General features: G+C 45.0%; 1 protein-coding gene across 1 annotated transcript in view; it reads left to right on the forward strand.

Annotated features, from left to right (window-relative positions):
• Window positions 1–381: 381 nt before the first annotated feature.
• Window positions 382–20657, forward strand: part of SLC35F1 (solute carrier family 35 member F1) — a 225411-nt gene continuing 205135 nt past the window's right edge. The window contains exon 1 of the mRNA XM_038131759.1: window positions 382–840. Within this exon, the coding sequence (XP_037987687.1) occupies window positions 638–840 (203 nt within the window). The 5' untranslated portion in view covers window positions 382–637. The remainder of the gene's footprint in view (window positions 841–20657) is intronic.

Here is a 20657-nt window from a genome sequence, read left to right on the forward strand (position 1 = left end):
CCCGCAGCGCGGAGCTCAGCTGGACGCCGGCAGCGCTCTGGGGCGGGCGGGATTCCCGGCCGCGTTGTCCCGGGCTTCCCGGCCGCGTTGTCCCGGGCTTCCCGGCCGCGCGGTCCCGGGCTCCCGACGCGCTGCCCCGCGGGGCGCTGCCGCCGCCGCGGGCTCCCCCTGGCGGCCCCGGCCGCGCTCAGCGGCGGCCCCGCGGCGCGCAGGGCTCCGCCGCGCTGGGCTCCCAGGGGCTCCGGGGGGCTCCGCGCCGTGCCGAGCCGGGCCGGGCCGAGCCGCGGCAGCAGCGGCGCGCCAGGGGAGCGCGGGGCGGTGGCGAGCGGGAACAAAGGGGAGCGAGGCGGCGCAGCGGCGGCGGCTCCGCCGGGGGGAGGCACCGGCTGGGCGCGGGGGGTGTGGGAGGAGGAGGAGGAGGGTCGCCAAACTGCTGCCACTTCGTCGGCCGTGAGCGGCACTCGCTGGCGGCGGCGGCAGCATCCCGCCCCTCGCTGCATGGCAGCCCAGTGAGGGAGGAGCGGGCGAGGGTCTGGAGCTGCCCGGAAGCCGAGGGAGCCAGCGCCGGCGGCAGCAGCGCCCGCCGCCCTCCCGCCGGGATGCGCCCCGCTCTCCGCTGAGGCGCAGCCCCGCCGCGATGCTCTCCCCCGAGCGCCACCGCCACCACCGCCACCCCCCGCCGCCGCAGCCGCCGCCGCCGCCGCACCACTCGCCGCAGCCCAGCCATGTCGTGGCCACCATCGAGAACCTGCCGGCGGAGGGCGGCAGTGGCGGCGGCAGGAGCGGCATCTCCGCGCCCTCCTCCAGCGTGCGCCAGAGGATCAGGAAAGTGCTGAACAGGTGAGGCCAGGGGATGGAGCGGGGCTCTGGCTACACGGCACGGTGCCGCTCGCCCTGGGGCGCGCAGGTCCCGAGGGCCGCCGTCGGAGGGGCCCCGACCCGGCCCGGCCCGGCTTGGCTCGGATCGGTTCGGGTCAGGCTGGGCTGGGCTGGCAGCGCCTTTCCCCACGGAAGCCCCGGGCGGGCAGGGAGCGACGGCGCGGAGCCTCCCCCGGCCCATTGTTGCCTCCGGGGCGGCGGCGTGAGCCGCCAGCCCGCGCCCTCCCCGCCGGTGCCGGTGCCGATGGCACCTGCCGTGTCCACAGGCACAGCCTCCGCAGCGGAGCCCCCGCGCCTCCCGCCGGCTCCGGCTTTGCTGGCCCGTCACGGACAGGCGCGGGGCGGCGGCAGGAGGCAGCAGGCATCCCCGCAGCCGGTGGCGGGGGCGCCGCCGGGGAAGTTGGAGCGCGGGCGGCGGGCGAGAGGGCGGCGGGGAAGGGGCGGCCCCCGGGGCTCCCGGCCGGGGTCCGCCAGCAGCGGCCGGGCGCGGCCTGATGCTCCGGGGTGCCGGGTGGCGTCGTGTGGGATCTCCGCCCGGTCCCGAGCAGCACGCTGGGGCTGCTGGCGAGAGGCGAGCCGCTGGGTTCGCCCCTGCGTGTGGCTCAGAGCGGTCAGTGCAAAGATGGGAAAACTGCAGGGTACTCGGAGTAAATTATTTCACCGAAGGCACAAGAAAACGCTGGAACCATCTTAGTTAATCCTTTACGCTCCCGTCTCTGCCGGTTGTTTCTTTTGCATTGCATTTGATTAGGGCAGGGGATTTTACTACAAAACAGAGTCCCTCCAGTGCCTAACTGGTTGCTCTTCTCCAGAAGGGGCTCCTGTCTGAAAAGGCAGCTGGAGCCATCACTTGTGCCTAATGACTCTTCTGTGCTAAACAGAGCGGTGGCAGCAATGGGATGGTGCGTACTAGCCTTGGCCTCATTGTCCCGGCTTTAGTTTCAGATTCCTGTAACCTGGACGAGCTACTGAACCCAGCTATTCTAAATGGGTGTATTAGGTTTGAAGATGAAGCTTTTAAATATTAAAAAAATTACAATTCCTACAAGTGTTACATTGCTTAAAATACGTGAAGCTATTTGCTCTCAGAACATCCCTATTACACGCAATTAATTAACTGTTACCATTCCAGGAGAATTCCCCAAAGCTTTAGTGACAATTTCAGTGAGGAAATACTTATCTTTGTTATTTGAGCATGACAAGGGTTGAAAAGAAGTTGAAAGAAGTAAGAGCTGCTTCAACTCAGTTACACATTTTCTTGTACCACATGCATTTTGCAACTCTCCCTACTGAAAGATTGGCTCAATTCCTCAACCCGACAGTCCGAGTCATCTTAGGCGTCCTGTGCTTGCAAGATCCCACCCTCCTTGTGCTTGGTCATCCTGAGGTGTGTGTCACTTCTGAAACAAGACATTAGAGAAAAGATGTTTTCCCAGGGGCACCAAGAGAAACATGAAGATGTGGTGAAGAGATCAGATACAAAGGCAGTAGGCTGTCCTGTGCAAGGGTGGTAATAATGACCTCTGGGGAGTCATCAGATTGACCACGGTCTTCATGGAGGTGTTGGATTAATTCATACAGTTAAAACAGTTACCATGCTTATGCATGTATATGACTGAGCTGTAGATAAAAATGTCAAATCAGTATTTGTTGTTCTTTATAGTTTTGTTGTGTTTTTCTTTTTCTTCTTTTTTATTTTTTTTTTTTTTTTTTTTTTTTTTTTAAGGAGAGGAAGGATAGATATTTTCTCTGGTGACCGAAGTTCAAATCTGTTCTGATTCATAAATTTGAACCTAGAAATGAGTTCTCCCATAGCCCAGAAGAGCAGCCTAAGGAGCAGGAGTCAGTTACTTTTTCGTGATTGTGTTCTTACCTCCTCCTCAAATATGAAATAAAAGTAAAATTTTTCTAAATTTATGTGATTTATGGAGAAGAAGACATGTTACTGAGGTGTTTTAATTCTTAGCCAGTCCCACATTGTGTATCAATGGAAATTTTTCGAAAGTTAGATTTCCTGAAGTTTCTTTCAACTTATGTGGGAACTGACGTCTCCATGTAACATCACAGCTTTCATCAGCTGTATTTCATTCATGTATTTCTGTTAATACAGTGAAATTAATTCTGACAATGTTTTCATTCTCTATGGAAAATAGACTGAAAGTAGATATGGGAAAGAAAGAAATATGTATGCCATATGCTGAAAGAAACAGGAGACCCCAACAAACCAAACATTGGCTTTTCCAATTGTTTTTCCCCTGGAAGAGGGTAACACTTTCTCTGTGCTATCTATGCTTTGTATGCACCATTTGCTTGACTTCCATTAGTGGAAGGCTTCTGACTGGTTCATTGTGATTCTGTTTTCTGCTATACAAAGTAGGGTATCTTCAGGCAGGCATCAATATAAAAATGTTGACAACAACTGGGGCTGCCAGAAACTTGCTTTTGGCTGGTGGAATCACAGAATGGTTTGAGTTGTAAGGGACCTTTAAAAGTCACCTAATCCAACCCTTGCTGCCGTCAGCAGGAACATCTTCAACTAGGTCAGGTTGTTACCTGACCCTGATTGTTTCCAGGGATGAGGCATCTACCACATTTCTGGGCAGCCTCTTTCAGTTTCACCAACCTCATAGTAGAAAATTTCTTCCTTATATCTAATCTTTTAATTTAAAACCCTTGTCCTGTCACAAGAGGCCCAGGGACGAGACAGACTCTGGTGTGGTAAAGGAGGAAACAAGACATCAGGAGAAAGGACATAGACACTGGCAGAAACTGATCTTTGTTTCTTTCTCACTTTCTTTGTAGCAGTTGGTTACTCAGACACTTTCTGATTCCTGGATTGCCTTCCATGGCAATTCAGGAATTAAAATTAAACAATTAAAACAAATTAAAATTGTTTTACAAGCTATGGAAGCTTATTTTAACTTCATCTTCCAACCTCTCCTCTCTGTTCACTCAGTAGATCCCAAGGTAATAGAGAAACACTGGAACAACCCCTGCAGGGTATTTGGGAGAGAACACACTGAAAGCAGAGCTGGTTGCCTGTAAAAGTCTATTTCAGTGATCACAGCAAGCCCTGCACTCTGAAAAATGTTGTCCATAACAAGAAAGCAGAAAGTAATTAAAACACAAAAGTGAATGGTTAGAATTATGAAGGACTGGAGATGCTCAGCACAATTATGGGATTTACTGGAATAGTTTGTGTATAAATTTTGGGCTACCAGTGATGGTGAACAGGACCTGCTGCAACAGGATCAAACTTGCTGTTATCCTTGCAGTAGTTGTGGTGCTTAGGAATGTGGTTTAATGGTTGACCTGCTAGTGTTGGGTTAATGGTTGGACTCCAGGATCTTGGAGGTCTTTCCCAACCTTAATGATTCTGTGGTTCTGAGTTGGGAGAGGATGGCTTTGAGTTGCTGTAGTGACTCAAAGGGGAAATGTTGTGCTGCAGATATGTTCCTGGACCTGTGACTCACACCCATGGTCCATAAATCCCATCTGCAGGGCCCTGCCTGGTACCTTCCTTGTGACATTTGCTGAGCAGGTGTCCCTGACTGCCTGTGCGCTGCTATGCTGCAGGGAAGAGCAAGAATAATGATGGTTGCTTGATTGCTTGATTACTTGCTTCCCCAAATTTCTGTGCAGCCAAAATTGGACTCCACAAGCTCTGTCTGCTTGTAGAGGACCACTTAATAAGCAGTGACTTACTTGCTCCTCATTGACTCCCACCTCTAGTGGGGAGACAGAAAATAAATGATGTGGTTTGGAGTTCTGTAGCCTCCGCCCCAGCAAGCACCTATGTATTTCAGATACCTGTTGGTGGGTCCCAGCTTGCTCCACCTGGCTGTATTCCAGCACAAGAGGCAGCTTGTCTCTCTTTCTTGCACTCCCTGGGTGATCTGAACGGCAGAGACTCATCTGGCAGATTCTCCTGTGGCCCCTGAAACCTTTTGAACTAATTTACAGGTTGATCTCACATTGGGAAGTGTTCCTCTTGAGAGGAACTGGACAGACAACAAACATTGCTGAAACACAGGGGGAGCAGGTTGCCAAGTAATCTCTTTGGGGGATTCTTGCAAATTGTCTCTAAATGAAAGCCAACAAGCTAGATACCTGCTTATACTTGGGCATTATCTCTGTAGTAGGGCAGCAGGACAGGGAGGAAAAATGAAGTTTCTGCAAGCAAAACAGGTTAATATCTTTAGATACTATGACAAAGTTATTTTAGCTAAGTAAATGAGATTATTCCTGGAAACAAAAAATCCCATAGCCGTGTCGATGAACTCAGGTCTCCAGAGAAATGTCTAAGGCACTGCTGTTGTATTGCTTTCCTTGACAAGGACTTTTTTAGACAGCTGGATGGCACATGCATTTTTCTGGGTTTACTCACTTCGATCTGTTAGAGGTTCCTTAAGGAATACAAGTTATAAAGTCTGGCTGTGCCTTATCTTGCTGTTTCAAGGTTGTCTTCATGGGCTTTTTCTTGCTGGCAGTTGCTGAATGGCACTTTGTATTTCTCAGAAGTTTCCTAAAAATCCTATCAGAATATTAGAGACATACTCAACTTGAATCAGAAAATGGAATAAGAGTTATTTCAGCCATTCAGTCCCATCTCATTTTTTAAATAGCTTTGTAGTTAGGTTCTCTGCACTAGTGAATTGCAAAAGCTATCTATGGAGCAGTGTGACTTTCTCTGCTTCTTTTCTCACTTATTTGCTTTGTCAAGTAAATTTCAGCCTTATGTAAAAGCCACTGCATGGTCTAATTCCTGTCTTAGGAAAAGGAAGAGAAAAATGTTTCTAATAAGTATAATTCATTAAATAGGTAGTGATGTATTGAACAAAATTATCTGAAGAAAAGCAATTTAGATTCTTTTTGAAAGAAAGCTCATCTGTTTGGGTTCAGTCTGAGTAAAACTTTGGATTTTTTAGTGTGTTACAGGCCCAATTCCTCCCTGATACTGGAGTTGAGGAAGAGTTTGGCCCACTAGCTGACTAACTTTAAACTTGACCTGTGTGTCAAAGCTAAAAACTCTTCAGGGATGGGAGCTGTTTAAATGGCACTGCAAGCATTGAAAGCTATAACCCAATGTGGTTTTGTTTTTTTTTTTTCTTTTTCTAATAACATGCACCTGCATAATAAATCAGACATAGGGATTTTATGTACTAAAAAGAACTTGCAGCTGAATAATAATAAAATTGAGATGATATGTTTCATTGCCCCAAAGCAAAAATGTCTTTCAGTTGACTGATCAGAGAGGCAAACAAACCAAATAATTTATGGCATTCTTCCTTAATGAAAAGCAAGTCAAGGATCAAACATATCATTTATGAATCCAAAAAAAAAGAGTGAGTATTCACGACCTTCAGTTGCTTTGCTTTCTTCTTCAAAACAAAAGAATTTGCTTCCTTTGGGATTTTTATTCTGAAAAAGTACAAATAGCTCCTCAAAGTCCACCCAGAATAACAGTGACTGTAGAAAAATGAGCCCGAGCTCAATTCAGATAGCCACAGTTCTCCTTTTAGGTAAAAATATTTATGCCATTCTGAAGTAAGTCAAAGAAAATGAGATCAGAGCATAAATAAAGCAACTAGGTTGGCTTTCTTGTGCCTGTTAGTATTATTCTTTTTTGGTTGAGGAAGTGGGAAGGTCATATCTGCCTGTAGGAAAGCATCCTGGCCAAGGATAAAGAAATGAAGTGAAGAAAAATTGTCCATTCTTTCCTTTTCTCATTAGTTAGCTTGTAATCGCCATTTTGTAAGGAATCAACTTCTTCAAACTAGGTATGTTCCCAATGATTAGGGTGCATAAGGGAAATAATGGGAGCAAAAGATGCTCTTCCTCACAACTTATTTCAGTCAATGCACATTTACTTATTGGCATGCCATAGCACACCCAAAATCCTTTGATTTAGGAGCGAAGATCAGCTAAAGTACAAAAAGCTTCCGTGTTTTTGATGTAGCATGCACTGGAAATCTGTCCAAGTTTGGTTTCAAAGTGTCTGAGTGTCATTTCCTAACAGGTTTAGAAGCCAGGATTGGGAAGCTTTGTCCCTCTTGCCTTTTTTTTTTTTTTGCTCCTGAGAATTTGGAGATACAAGCCTTGCTGGTCCTGTTCTGAAGGTAGGGGTTGTTTGAAGTGATGTGATATCCTAAGTGCACTGTAATCCAAACCCAACAGTCCCCGTACTGAGTGGGAAAAGACTTTCCCTAGGAGGGGCAGTTCGGCAAGGCAGAATATGTGGGCGTCTTCTGTCTACCTATGACATTCAAAATGCCACTACTTACTGGGTGCCTGTCTGTAAGTGGGAATTTTTGACACTGGCTGTGCTGTGGGCTTTGGGAAGGGGTTACTGCCTCTTGAACTAGGGGGGTTTCAAAGGAGCAGCACCATAAATGGCTCCATAGAGAAAGCGGGAGGAATGGACAGAGTGGCTCTTATGGGATGGACAGAGCAGCTTTAATGTGCTAATGAGGGGAAGGCCAGATGCCAGCAGCGATCAGAAGGGCTCTTTGTGGCTCTGTCTCTTTGGAGATGGCTGGAGTCTCTGTCCTTATCGGGGTTGTTTCTGCAGGCAGAGGGAAACACTGGGGCTATTAGTGAGGTGTTCCCTTCCTTTAAGTCAGCAGATAGCCTTACAGATTAGCACTTGAATACTGATTAGGGCTAATTACCAGGAAAGCTTAGGAAAAAGAAGTTGCTGAAGAAGCTTGACATTAAAAACTACAAAAAATTAGCCCCCAAGCCCAACAACAACAGAAGTCTCATGCTCCACGGGCTTGTGAGCAGAGCTCAAACTCAGCTGAAATCACCTGTTGCAAGAACAGCTGTATGGGGACTCATAAATTGCTACGACTGTAAAGTGTGTAAGTATTGGTAGTTCTGAGATTCATGTTGTGAACTGCCTGCTCTACCTGTCTGTGCTTATTTATGTCTGTCATCCATCTAGCTGAGATTTTTACTGCAAACACTTCAAGTTCTGAAGTTCGTCTTTCAGCTTTCTCCGACTTGGTTTCTCTCGTGATTTAAGAAAACATTTCTTCAATACATATTCACTCTCTGTCATTTTTCTTGGAGACACCAAACGATTGAGGTAGCAGGTTTGACTCACATGCATCACCTTTTCCTCAGTGCTGGAGGGAGCATCCCCACAGCCTGGCCGTGCTGGGTGAGCACAACCATACAGCAACACAGTGCCCTACATCTGCAGGGATGTGACGGCTTTTTGGGAAGTGCCATGGCACATGGGGATGACCAAATCATTTCCTACAGGAGGTGGGTGACTCTTGATCTCACCAGAATGGTCTGTGTACAAATGATGCCATGCAGGCTCCACAGTAAAAAACAGGGATGCTTATTAAGTCAGTCTTCTGTTTATAGATGATACAGTAACTTGAGTCCATAATTTCAGATTCCCTTTGGTGCGGTGGTCACCTTTGCTTCCTTACACCGCCTGTTCCCCATGTAATATGAGAGGTCACACTCCACCTTCAGATAGGTCTGACCTGTGGCAACCTGTAGGAACTTTGGAGCTGGATGGTGAACCTTCTCTTTGGCTATAACCTTTCTTTCTTAACAGAAGATGTAGACAAGTAAAAACCTTCTCAAGAAGGATTGATCTTTCTTGAGACTGTGTTTAGTAGTGTTTCTTATGTCCACACTAGATTTTTTTGGTTGGAGAGCAAGTAAGACTTCACAGTAATCTGGTGGTGGGAGTGCTTATGTAGGAGACCATGATTAACACTTCTTTGCTGCCTTCCTGAAGGTGGCTGTGAGCACATGTACTGTGAGGTTCCCTTGGGATGAAGAACCTCAAAAGGTCATGGTTTTGTCTTGATGCAAAATATGAGAAATTTTGAAAATTAAAAGTGTACAACTAGGAGATACTTTCCCCCCCACCCCCCCAGCTCATCTTCCAAAGCATTTCAGGCTTCAAGGTGCTCATTTACAAAAACACGCTATGCTTGAAACAGATTGCTGCATCTCTAATACAGATAAATGAAGTAATTTATGTCCAATAACAAGACCATAACCCTAGTGTTAATTTCAACCTGTAAGCCAGTATTAGCTGATAATGGAATGAAAACAAAATTTGAAACATTTTTAGTGATGTCGATTAGTTTACTCAGTCCTCTTTGGCATTCATTTGTCAAAGGAGCTGTTGTGTGTGTCCAGGAGTATGTAATTTGGCTGCACTGATTTTAAAATGATGCTGTCTTCTGGGCCACATTTATTCTTGTTAGTTTTCTCATCTGGCAAGTGTTTTTTTGATGGGAGTTGCCTTTTTCTGCTTTCCATTTGGTAGAAATGGAATATGAGTTAAGAGAGGTGTAAATTTTTCCCCCTCTTTAGTGAAATAGAGAAGCCTTTGACATTGTGGGATGGAGATGCCAGAATTTGTTCCTGCTCTGATACCTCTTTATCAACTCTTCAAAGCAGAAGAGAACTCCACAGCTCCACTCCTGGATCTCTCTAGCCTAATAACTAAAATTCTGGTCCTTAATGTAGCCTTGAGGTGGCCATCTCAGAGCTTTCAGGGGAAGGGGGAGTTTGAGGGAGCTGAGAGTGGTGGCTGTAAGGTAGAAACGGGGTGAATTCTCTCTTTCTCTCTCCTTTTTGTTGAAGAGAGGAGGTAGATCTCTAACTCTTCAAGAGGAGGCCTGAAGTGAGACACTGAAAGGTAGGGGCCAAATGCTCCAAGGAAGGATAAGGCATAATCTGTACCCTGTGTGATGCTTTCTGTTTTTTACCAAGATTTCAGTCTACCCAGATTTTTTGTCTACCCAGGTGCCTCTGTGGCTTTCCCAGAGTGCAATATTATTCTGCATGGATCTTTTGGGGTTTTTTTGCCTTATGATGGTGAGACAAATGCTAGAAAATACTTTTAGAATTAAATTGATTACCTTGTGATTATTTTAAGTCCTGGTATTTTATGGAGTTTAAACAGCTCGATATTTCTGGTGGCTTCTGCAATGTGATTTGGGCCATTTGCCTTCTGAAATCTCTTCTTACTTGAAGCTGAGTGCTGTAATGAAACTAAGGGTTTCTTTCCTGTTGCTGCTTTGCTTTTCTTTCTCTGCTGCTGCTGCTACAGACATGAAATGCTTTTGAATATGTTTTTTTAACTCCCTCCTGCCAGTATATTGAGGTCTGTAGGGATTGTCCTGGGTAGATTGAAAGTGAGAAAGGACAGAAAATAGCAAGTAGGATGGGTAGAGTTAAGCAGTGAGCTGGAAAATATTTTAATGGGTATGGGATTTGATACTTGAAGGAAGTAAAACTTTAATGTTGTATATATAATTTTCATCAGGCTGGGTGTAAGGATTAAGTACCCTTTTGCAGACAAAGTTTCCAAGCTTCATCCCATATAGTGGAGAAAATGCCATCACCTAAATATAAGTAATGATCAACTGAAATGCCTCCTTGTCCTGATTTGGGACAAATTTGAAAGGGAACTTCCAAAGGAATGATTTCCTAAAGGGCAAAATTCAGTGGCCCTTCCCCCCACTTGTTTGGGAGAAAAGTTGAAAAAACTGTTTATTTAACAAGCAAAGTATTCACAAGCATAAAAACTGAATAATAATTAACAATAAAACCCCTTGCTGTTCTGAAGAGATAGCAAATTCAGAAAGTCCTTCTGTAGTTGAAAGAGAGTCCTCTGTGGGTGTTTCTTGGCTCACGGAGTGTCTCTCAGTCCCTTTGGTGCTGGAATGCAGTGTCCTGGGCCCTGGACACTGGTGTGAGCTCCCAATGTTTTTTCTGGGGTTTTGGTCCAGAGCAGGTTTGAACACTTCCTTCCAGGAAAAGAAAAAGCCACAGCCCAGGGAACTATTCTGCCTCAGATAGCTAAAAAAACTAACTAAAAAGCAAAGGAGAGCTTTCTCCTGCTGTCCATGCTGCAGACAACACAGTCCATGAGAAAGAAAGGTGAAGCTCTTATCTCTGTGTTTTTTAAAATACCATGAAAAAATTCCATCTCTTCTCCTTCTCCCCCACTTTGCTCTCCGATCTAGTTTTAAAGGCACACAACTTATTTCTGGGCTAAACAGATGAGTGGAGATACAATTCAGCATCAAATAGTCACCCCAGGACACTCCTTTTCCTGCATAACCTACCAGACATGCACAGGTAACTTCCAGTCAGATTTTGATACCTGACCTCTGCTGTCAGGTGCCTGATGTGCTTAGTGGGACGCTGTAGAAAAGGTTCTTTCAGCATTTGCAGAGGCGCTGTCCAGCTTGTCTCAGTGTAGACAGTACCTGTGGGTAGCCCTGGAGACCTTGTTCCACTGCTGCCTCCTCACATTCTTCTGCCAAAGCTGCTTTTCGCTTGTGCTCACCAGCAGTTTTGGACAGTATTCTTAAGGGGTTTCTTTTGGGGTCCATTCTGTGGTGGGGGAGTCATGTCTTCAGTAACATTCAGTAGATTCCAGAACATTTGGACGATTTAATCTAGAAGCATGGGGGCAAGGGGGTGTGATGGTTGCCATACATGTCTGAAGGTACCTCTTACTGGCACTTAAAAGGAAAATTCCAAGTTTTCTGTCATTTAAACATATTGGTGACAGGAGAACAACTGTGCAGTAGCAGAAATGCACTCAAGGGCTGAGGCAGAGTGGTCAAGGTAAGATGCAGTGCCATGATGGTGGTTGAAGAGTTGACAGAAATGAAATAGTTACATTGGATTTGTGTTAACCAAGCAAAATCTCTGGGGTTCAGAGTTGGTCCTGCTCTAGAGAGGTTACTTGAGTTTAGGTAATTCCCTAGTTTTTCACTTGAAAAATTCTGTCTGTGACTGTGTGTAAGCATGTGATATCTTTTAGTTACCTAAAATCAACTTCCCATTATAAATATATAAATTCTAGTTCATTCTAACTTGTAGAAGAATTTCTGTTAAATTTGATGTCTGAAATTGTCCATAAGTATTGATTTGGTATGCATTACTGTGTTAATGGAACTTATTATTACTCAGCTAGATTAATTTATTACATTTATCCCTACATTACAACCTATAGATGTATTGAGACATGAGCCCACAGAATCAATACCAATTTCTTTCCTCATTTATGAATGTTCTTACTAACATCCAAAACACTGTTACACTCAAGAGTATTTAGCTGCCATTTATTGTGAAGCATTACGCTCCAAAAATTTTAAATTTGTCTTTTTTCTTTGTCCTTTAATGATTATTTTTTCCATTTATCTGGGCACTTGTTTGCCAAGCATCAAGCTTCAAATGAGTCATGATCATACTCCAGTCACTGGGCCTGGCAGTAACTTAGGTGTGCAAAATTAGGGCTCTGAGAGCAGACCTAATCTTTGAGATGCGTTTTGGCTGCTGTTCCGTGTGGCAGGCCCAAAGCGGGAGAGGGAACAAAGGTACAAATGTAACTTCTCCTAAGTTGCCTGCCAAATGTGCTGTATTTGCATGTTTTCCTTTGAGCAGCAGCCATGCGTGCATTTATCTTTCAGAAGCAGCAGTGTTTGGCTGAGGAGCAGTTGCAAAGACCAGCTCAAATGGGCAGCTGATGTGGAGCTCATTCACTTGCTTCCAGAGCTTGAGTTGTTGAAAGCTCGTGGTGGGAAGTAAAAGAAGTGGGGTCCAGAAGAAATATGGGGTAAGAAAGCTGTTTGATCACTTCTGCCTCTGCTGCAATTCAAGCCTGGTAGACAGCACTGATGGCAGGGAGAGACAGTCTTCAGACAATTCTAACACTGGCATTTCTGTTCCCATCACGGCTCCAGTGGTGCTTGGGGATAATGTCCTTCCTTCCTTTGGACAGACCAGAAATGTTCTGTAACTCTCAGGAAGAGAATTGCAGAGACTGTTTGGTCTCAGCCCAGCCTTTAATGCAATTCTAAGCAGCTCACCAGACATTTATGTGGAGAAATCGAAATCTCCAGCAGCTGCATACGCACAGAGATAATGTTTCATCCAGGGGTCTGTGAGGTGAAAGTCTGTAAAACTCACTCTTCTCTAGACAGTCTTTCTTATTTTCCAGTAAAAGTTGCTGTATGCACTGAGTATGCTTCTTATCTGACCAATTTTTGGCTTGTATTTAACTGTTGCTGCTGTAGCTGCTGCTTGTGCACCACCGCAGTTACTGGGCATTAAAACCTCAAGCCTGGTAAAGGAAATACAGCATGCACTAAAGGATCAGCTTGGTGATAAAGGGGGAAAAAATCACCCCCAAAAATAGCATATGTAAGTATGATGCAGAAGTAGGCATCAGAGTCAAAAAAGTGGTGAGTTGCCCTGTGAATACTGTCTGCCTGACCCAGCTGTGGGGTTTGGGACCAAAGCCAGAACAGGATGATTTGTGTCATCCTAACCATGCAAGACTGAAAGTTACAGGACGGCTGGTGGACAAAATGCAGCTTTACCAACGTGTGCAGTGCAGGACAGGGAGGGGTTTTTTGCTTTGTTTTCAGGAGAAGTTGTATTGCAGCAGCAGATGAGGGGAAATACTGTGTTTTAAAGGTCCTGGAGGGAAGTTGCATACAGTAGCTTCTGATTTACAGTCCAGAATTGGACACCAATTGGTTTTTTTGGCCCTGGGTGAATCTCTCAACCTCGCTGGGTCTGGTTCAGCACCTGTAAAAAAAGGACAATTAAACTTAACTACCCGGAAGAGTTGTTGATTAGTTAATGCTTGTGAAATGCTACACAGTGCTATAAAACAGAGCATAGTACTCAGAAACATCTGGTTTGCAGTTACTGTAGTGCTTCTCCGAAACCTTATGGGCAAACTTTGCCAAGAAACAAAATGATTAATGTGCGCAATACACATTGGCATTGGGAGATGAGGAACAGACGGCTTTTACAAAACATCTAACTTTCCTCAGGTACATTCTCTCAAAATACAAGAGGTTTCCCAAGAGCACCTGAAGTGGCCTGGGACTGAAAGCAGTGTCAGGTGAATTTGGGGCTGCAGAATGAGGCTCTGGCAGGTGGCAGAAGAGCTCCTTGCTCCACTCCTATCTTCTTGTTCTTATTCTTGACCCTGCCCAGCTTCTTCCCCTTTTGTTTTTCTGATGGAACTGTTTCAATGGCACAGTACCATTGATAAACAGGTTGGTGGTTTGATTCAGATGGGAAAAAAATGGGATAAAAATGGGGAAAAGTTTCTGCCATTGTTGGTTTGTGTTTCCAGATGGATCTTATCTCCAGTGTAGTTTATCATGTGGCTACACACACATGGACTCTGAGGCTGGTACATAGTGGAGTCTAGGGCAGTTGAAATTCTCCTGACACTGGAGATGGTCCCACAAGCCACGTTACCCAGACACAAAAGGTGTTGCCATCACAGAGCTTAGAAAGTGTGCTAGTGAGCTAACCCTTTTTCCTGCCTCCAAAGACAAGTTACACTGATTTCATTGCAGACGTGTATGGCAGCAGAGAGTAACCATTTGGTGAAGAGCTGATCCTGGCTGAAGCTTATCATGTTGTGTGTGAAACTCTGCTAACAAAAGGGATGGTGCTAAGAATGTGCTAGAGACTAGCTTGTAATAATTTCTGAGATTTGCATCTTGACTATTATTTGAGATACTTACAATGTGAATATGTGCACTATATGAATAATGCACATGCATAAATATTGATTTGGTTTAACAGGAGACTGTTGAAAAAAAAAAATAGAAGCAGTGGTGGAGGGAAGAAACCATTTCCAAATCCATCACTCCTTCATTGATACCTAGAAATTATTAAGAGAAGGTCACAAGTTACCGCATGTGAAGATTCAAGTTCTCAGTCATTTTACAGAGCTAGGTAAGATGAACATGAGCTAAAGCTGAGGAATGAGTTTGTTCTTAACAGAATATCATGAACTGCCAAAAGGAGGTTGCACTTCTGTCTTTTCCCTGCTCCTGGCCAAATTACTCCTTCTGCTTTTGCTAAGCCAGGTCTGGTTTCTTTCACAGGCAGATCACTAAAATCACAGATCATTAACCCAGATGAAAGAAGCTGCTGTTGTAGATGGGTTTTTAGCTAACTTTTGATTAAACTGGTGCCTGGACTGGTAATGAAAGGAAGGAGGCTGTGAGCGGGGAGCAGAGAGGAGCAAGGGCAGAGGAGGTGAGGAAAAGAGGGATAGGAGGTAAAAGAAACTGGAAAGAAGGAAGGGAAAGTACATCTTTCTATAATCTCAAACTTTTTATTTAGCTCATCTGTATTGTAATACCATGCCTGAGCTAACTACTTACTGCCAAAGTCCTCAGCTTCCTCCTGCCTTCTTTTTACAAACCTTAGTATGATATTCCTGATGAAATGAACTCACATGAGACCTGTTGGCTATTGACAGCTGGTAAACAGTCAGCTGTAGCCAATTCCTCCCTCAGGCAGGGGGGAAAAAGTGTGAGTATACGCAGAGAGAAAAAAGAAGGTTGCCAGATACCAGGTCGTGTGATTCTGAATGGGGGTGGTGGAAAAATGTGTGCTGTTAGACCTGCAAGTACTTGCTCTCGGAGGTGATGGTGGAGGTGTGATGCAAGCCTAAATGGACAGTAGTCTTATTTGTTATAGGTTAAATTTATTTATTTTTAGGCAAGCCTGAGTTCAGTGAGGATAGGCATTTGTGAAAAACCTTAGTGTAAGCATGTTCTGTGTTTCCCTGTTGATAAAAATGGAAGGGAAGCCTTATCTATGACACAGGTTCTTTTTCGCAGTAAATAAAAGAGCAGGCTCCTGTTCAGCAGGTCTAAAATCATTATATCTGGTGTGCAGCAGTGCTCCTGTGTGCTTTGTGACTCACTTCTGCCTCCCTGCCAAGGTGTGCAGTAACTTCTTTGCTGTGGCTGACTAGAAAAATAGCCCAATCAGCGGTGGCCAAAATCGATGGCTACAGAACTGGACTGTCTCCCCTTCCATGATGGCATGTGATGTATTATAGCATTCTCCTGTAGTCCAGTGTGAATTGCTGTTTTTATTTGGCTGATGTGATCTTGGAGGCTTATTGCCATTCCCTGACCTCTTTCTTCCTGGAGCTAGCAGCTATGCACAAGCTTTTCCAAAACTGCCTCTGATCTGCAATCCCGTAACTTCAGTTACCCAAATAATTCTTTAAGAGCAAAATATCCACCAATTTGGTCACCTTGGGAATGATCACAAGATTGTACTGACATAGAGAGTTTTCCGGAAGCATTTCTCTGTTAGTCCTGCTTCCCAAATCAATCCTGTATCCTCCTAGCTGTTGTATTTTCACTTGGATAGTGAAAATATATTTTCACAGGTTGTATAGAGGTGCTGCACAGTTCCAAAATATCAGTTCTCAACAGCTTCTTCTCTCCTGCAGCAAGCAAAGCTTTTTTGTATTTAGAGCACCAAAAGCACAGGTAAGGAGGAAAAGGGAGTGATCATCTTCAGACTGGGAAGGTGTCTATTAGTAGGAGTAAAGGCTCTGTTTATTTTTAAGGAAAACAAAAGAACAACACATCACCCTTCTCATCCCCAGGAAAAAAAAAACACCAAAAACCAAACCCCAAGAAAGCAAAACCACACAAAGAAATACCACCAAACCCAGCAACCTTGCTACAGGGCATTATACAGCGATTTGTGTTTTGATACTAAAATGAGTACGCAGGAAGCTAGGGAAGATTCTTTCAGGTAAATTCTGCCAGTGTTTGAATCCCATTTGTTGGGATAGAAATGCAATGCAACAAAAACTTACTTTGTCTGTCTGTGTTCAAATATGCTTCTGTGGCATAAAAATAAATTATCATGTAGGGAACGACCTGCTTCTTGCTGTTTTGGTGTCTCCTGATGACCATGGCTCTGCTCTGATCTTAGATAGGCAGAGATAGACAATGAACTAGCTTGCAGGTGCGCTGTGGTATAACTACATTGGCTGTTTTTATAAACTCAGCAATGGTGCTGTCCTGAAAGAGGGAAAGAAGATGAAAGACTTATGGTGTGAGTAAAGAAAATACATTATCAATGCAGGAAAAAGTGGTATGTCAGTTCTTAAGATGAATTCCTGGCTGGATCCCAAAGTACATGATAATTCCCAGTTTTGTTTCCTTCGCCTGTCCAACTCTCTCCTTTCCTCCCCCGACGTGCAGCTTCCCTCCACAGCCACAGCAGCACCATGGTTTCAATATTTCCTGCAATGGAAGGAGGAGTAAGGGAAGAGTCCCCCATGCCTGGTTAAGAGGGTCTATTATAGAGGATTAACTGTGCCCAAACAATGAAGCCCCTCGAGGAGCCCCGAGTTCCCCTTTTGAGATGCGTGTGTGTGTAAGAGGGCACACTGCTGTCCCTGTATCCCAGCCCAAGTGCGTGTGGTTCCATGCCCTGGTTGCTATGACAATTAATCGCCTCTTTTAAGGGCTGGTGCCGACTACAGATCCCTGTAAATTGCCTGAAAGACTAGTTAAAGCTGCTGCTCAGGCACCTTTATTTGCTTTTACCCCCCAAAAATGGGATGGAGAGGTTTTCTGCTTCCTACTTGTAAAAAAAGCCGGAGTAACTTGGTATACGCTTTTAGACTGGCTTTCACTTTCCTGAGCATGATGAGACACAAATTTTTTCTGAAGAACAACTGTAAAATAGACAGGGATGTGGTGCCTTCCAGCTCTGTGCATGTATTCTTCATGTGACCAGCAGATTGTGCATGCCTGGGAAATGTAAGTAGTATAGTCTTCAAGAGGTGTCATGCATTGTTTGTGTGTGTGTGTGTTGGTTTTTATTGGAAGGTTTGCACTAGGCAATTCATGTGTATGTCTTTGGCTTTTCTTTGCACCTTAAAAAAGAGCAACAGGGAATTTTTGTAGTGTCTCAACCTACAGCAAGACCATACTCTGTATTTGCCTGTTTGCCAAGGTAATGGGAGAAAAATAGATGTTTCCCATGTCATTAGTCCAGAAACCTGAACAGCAGTGAATGCAAATATTCTTAAAAGTCTTCCTGTGGGTTAAAGCCCTGTTCATTGGAAAGGCAGTCCTAACTCCCTCAGTACATTATTAGAATGGTTGGAAAAATATGTCCAGAAGTTTGAGAAGTTTTTTTCTTCCTTGAAGGCACTAATGTCTCTGTTACCTTTAATATTGCTTCTCGGGGAAGAAAAAAACCGCCAAAACCCAGCCTCATGAAGGGAAACAAGTTTAAAGGGATTAGTTATCAAATGCACAATATTCTCTCTTAACCTTAAACAAAAGGAGAGGTGTGATTCAGCACAGTCTCTCTTTTTTTAATGAGTGTCACCTTGATACAAACACATTCATATACACAACATATGTCTGAGGAAACTTAAAATTGCTTTTACTGGAGACAGTGGGCAAGAGGTTGGCGTTGTTTGATATGTTCAGAGTCAAACGTGCTAAAATAGATTAGGTGACTTTGATTATCAGAACTATTAATAGCTGTGTGCACTCAGTGCATGCTATGTATCCTAGTTTTGGGTGACTAATTTTGTCCCGCTGGTCCCAGAGCATGCATGTGCCATCTGCCATCGTAGGTGTATTATATTGGCTTGCTTTTCATTTGTAATTTCAGTACTTCAGTACTTGAGGAGTATCAGGTATTACTGTTGATAATTAAGCTGTGGCTGAAGAAATAGTTGTGTTCCATCTTCTGTATGGCAAATATGTGTAATCTTTCAGAACTGGTCAAGCCAGAGCAGCTACAGGAGAAGCAATCAAAATGGATCCAACCCCCAGTCTGTGGCTCTGCAGCCATTACTTCTTTCTCTTATCAAAGAGATTTAAACTGGAAGTGTGCAGGATTGCTGCTCAAGGCCTGCAGGCTAGGGTCTTGTTTATTCAGTTTGTGTCCTCCAGGATCAGCTTTCCTGTGTGGAAGAACAAGAACCAGTTAAATAGCAGTACACTCCCTTCCTTCCTTTTTGTGGTGCCCATGGAAACCCTTTCTCAAGACTACATTCTTCCTGATCAGCAGAGGACTGTGGAAGGCCCCAAGACAGGTGGTGTTTTTGAGGTAGTACCTGTTCAACTTACTAATAGCCCTGGAGGTACTATGCAGAGAAGAAAATAACATCCTCTGGCCTTGCCTTGCCATTGACAGTCAGAGCCCCATCCTGGCATCCGGAATTGGCTTGCAGGGGATGTGGGATAGACCAGGTTTCAGTTCCTGCCATATGTGTAGTGGCTCTGCATCGTGATGATTGTGATCCAGACAAAGACCTGAATGTGTGTATGCCCACACCATACTGCTGCCAGTACTATTAAACTGTTAGCCTCTTGCTCCGTTTTTCCCCATGAAACTCTGTTCGAGCCAGTATCCTTTAATGTTAATTTTTTTTTTCCAATACAATGTGCTTGTTTGGGTTTTTAATAGTACAGTGGGGTTCTTGCTTCAGGCAGCCCTGTGTCTGTGAGCAGTGCTTGCCTTGAATACATCACTGTGATTACACAGTGCATCCTATTCAGCCATCACTGTGTATCCTTACAGAAGTCCTGAAACTTCTTTTCCTCCTCCTGCAGCCACTGCAGTGCCAGGACTCCCCTTTGTTGAAATGGTGGGCCAGGTTCTCGGGACTTTTCTTGGGTGGTATTCCTCCAGGTCTCAGTGGGACTGTACCTGGAGGCTGGGAGAAGACAGCCTGCTGCCATGGAAGAAAGCTGAGGCTGCTCTCCAGCTGGAGCACCTTGAAGCCCAGCAGAGTGACAGATAGCAGCTTCTTTACCTCTGCTGGCAGCGCAAGAAGAAACTTGCTCTTGTTTGATACCCCGAGTTCTCACTACTAAAACCCCTGGGTTCTCAACACTGTAGGGCCAGCAGACATCTGACAGGAGCCACTGTGGTGCCTGGCAGGAGCTGCTGCTGCCACTTGTGTCACTGCTGCCAGCCATGCCCCTGCTCTGCTCCTGCAGGGTGGCTTTAGCACAGAGCCCTGCAGCGTTGCACCAGCTCCATCTGCCCTGGGAAACAATTTTATTTTATCTTTGTCCTTTTAATTCTTTGTCTTTTGTGAAGTACTAGTTAGTTGTCCCTTTTCCCCTGCTCCCTGTGTGGCTGCTGTTCTCTTCACCCCTTCACCTGCAGCTTCCCCTTCTTTCTTCTCCCCAGCCTGGCTGCCTCTTCTTCTTGCCCTTCTCACAGAGGAAGATATTCTTAGGCAAGGGTCAGATGCTCAGGTCTCTTGGGGAAAGTACTTCAGGGTTCTGAGACAGAAATAGCACAGTGGCTTTTGGTGCCTGCTGGGAGGAGTCACTAGCCTGTGATCTCCCCCGAGCTTCTTTGGGGGTCTCATGGAGTTGTTTGGCCCTACTTAAATGTGTAGGCTTGAAGGGGCTCTAAAAAGCACAAGTGAGCTGGGTCTGTTTTCCCATGGCTTTAATCTGTTTAAAATGTCCTATAAAAGCAACATGGCTAATTGAAAATAAAAGCAAACTTACATTAAGATTTGATTTTTTGCAATTGAAATTGTCCGATGTGTCAACCATTGGATTGCAAATGATGTCTTTGTGGCAGCAGCCTCGCTTGTCATCACCTGCAGGGCTTTGCACTCCTGTTCTGGCTTTGTCTGCTCAGGGCTATGGATCTTCCAGCTGCAGAGAAAATCAGGTGAGGCACAGCATCTCCTCTAGTGGAAGAGCAGTTTTAACATAACGAGGATATACATAAAATCAGCTATTTGTAGCTGGAAAGATTAATGCTGTAATAGGATAATTATAACGCGGTAGTATGAACAAAGACAAAAAGCTTTAGTTTTAACCCATGTTCTGACATGCAGTCCCTGCCTTTTGAGCAAGGCATTTTCCAGGTTTGCTTCTGGTTTTCCACCTTGGATGCAAACACTAGCCCTTCATCAGGAGACTTGGACTATT

This window comes from Motacilla alba, chromosome 3 (genome assembly GCF_015832195.1).
Source record: "Motacilla alba alba isolate MOTALB_02 chromosome 3, Motacilla_alba_V1.0_pri, whole genome shotgun sequence".
NCBI classification, from domain to species: domain Eukaryota; kingdom Metazoa; phylum Chordata; class Aves; order Passeriformes; family Motacillidae; genus Motacilla; species Motacilla alba.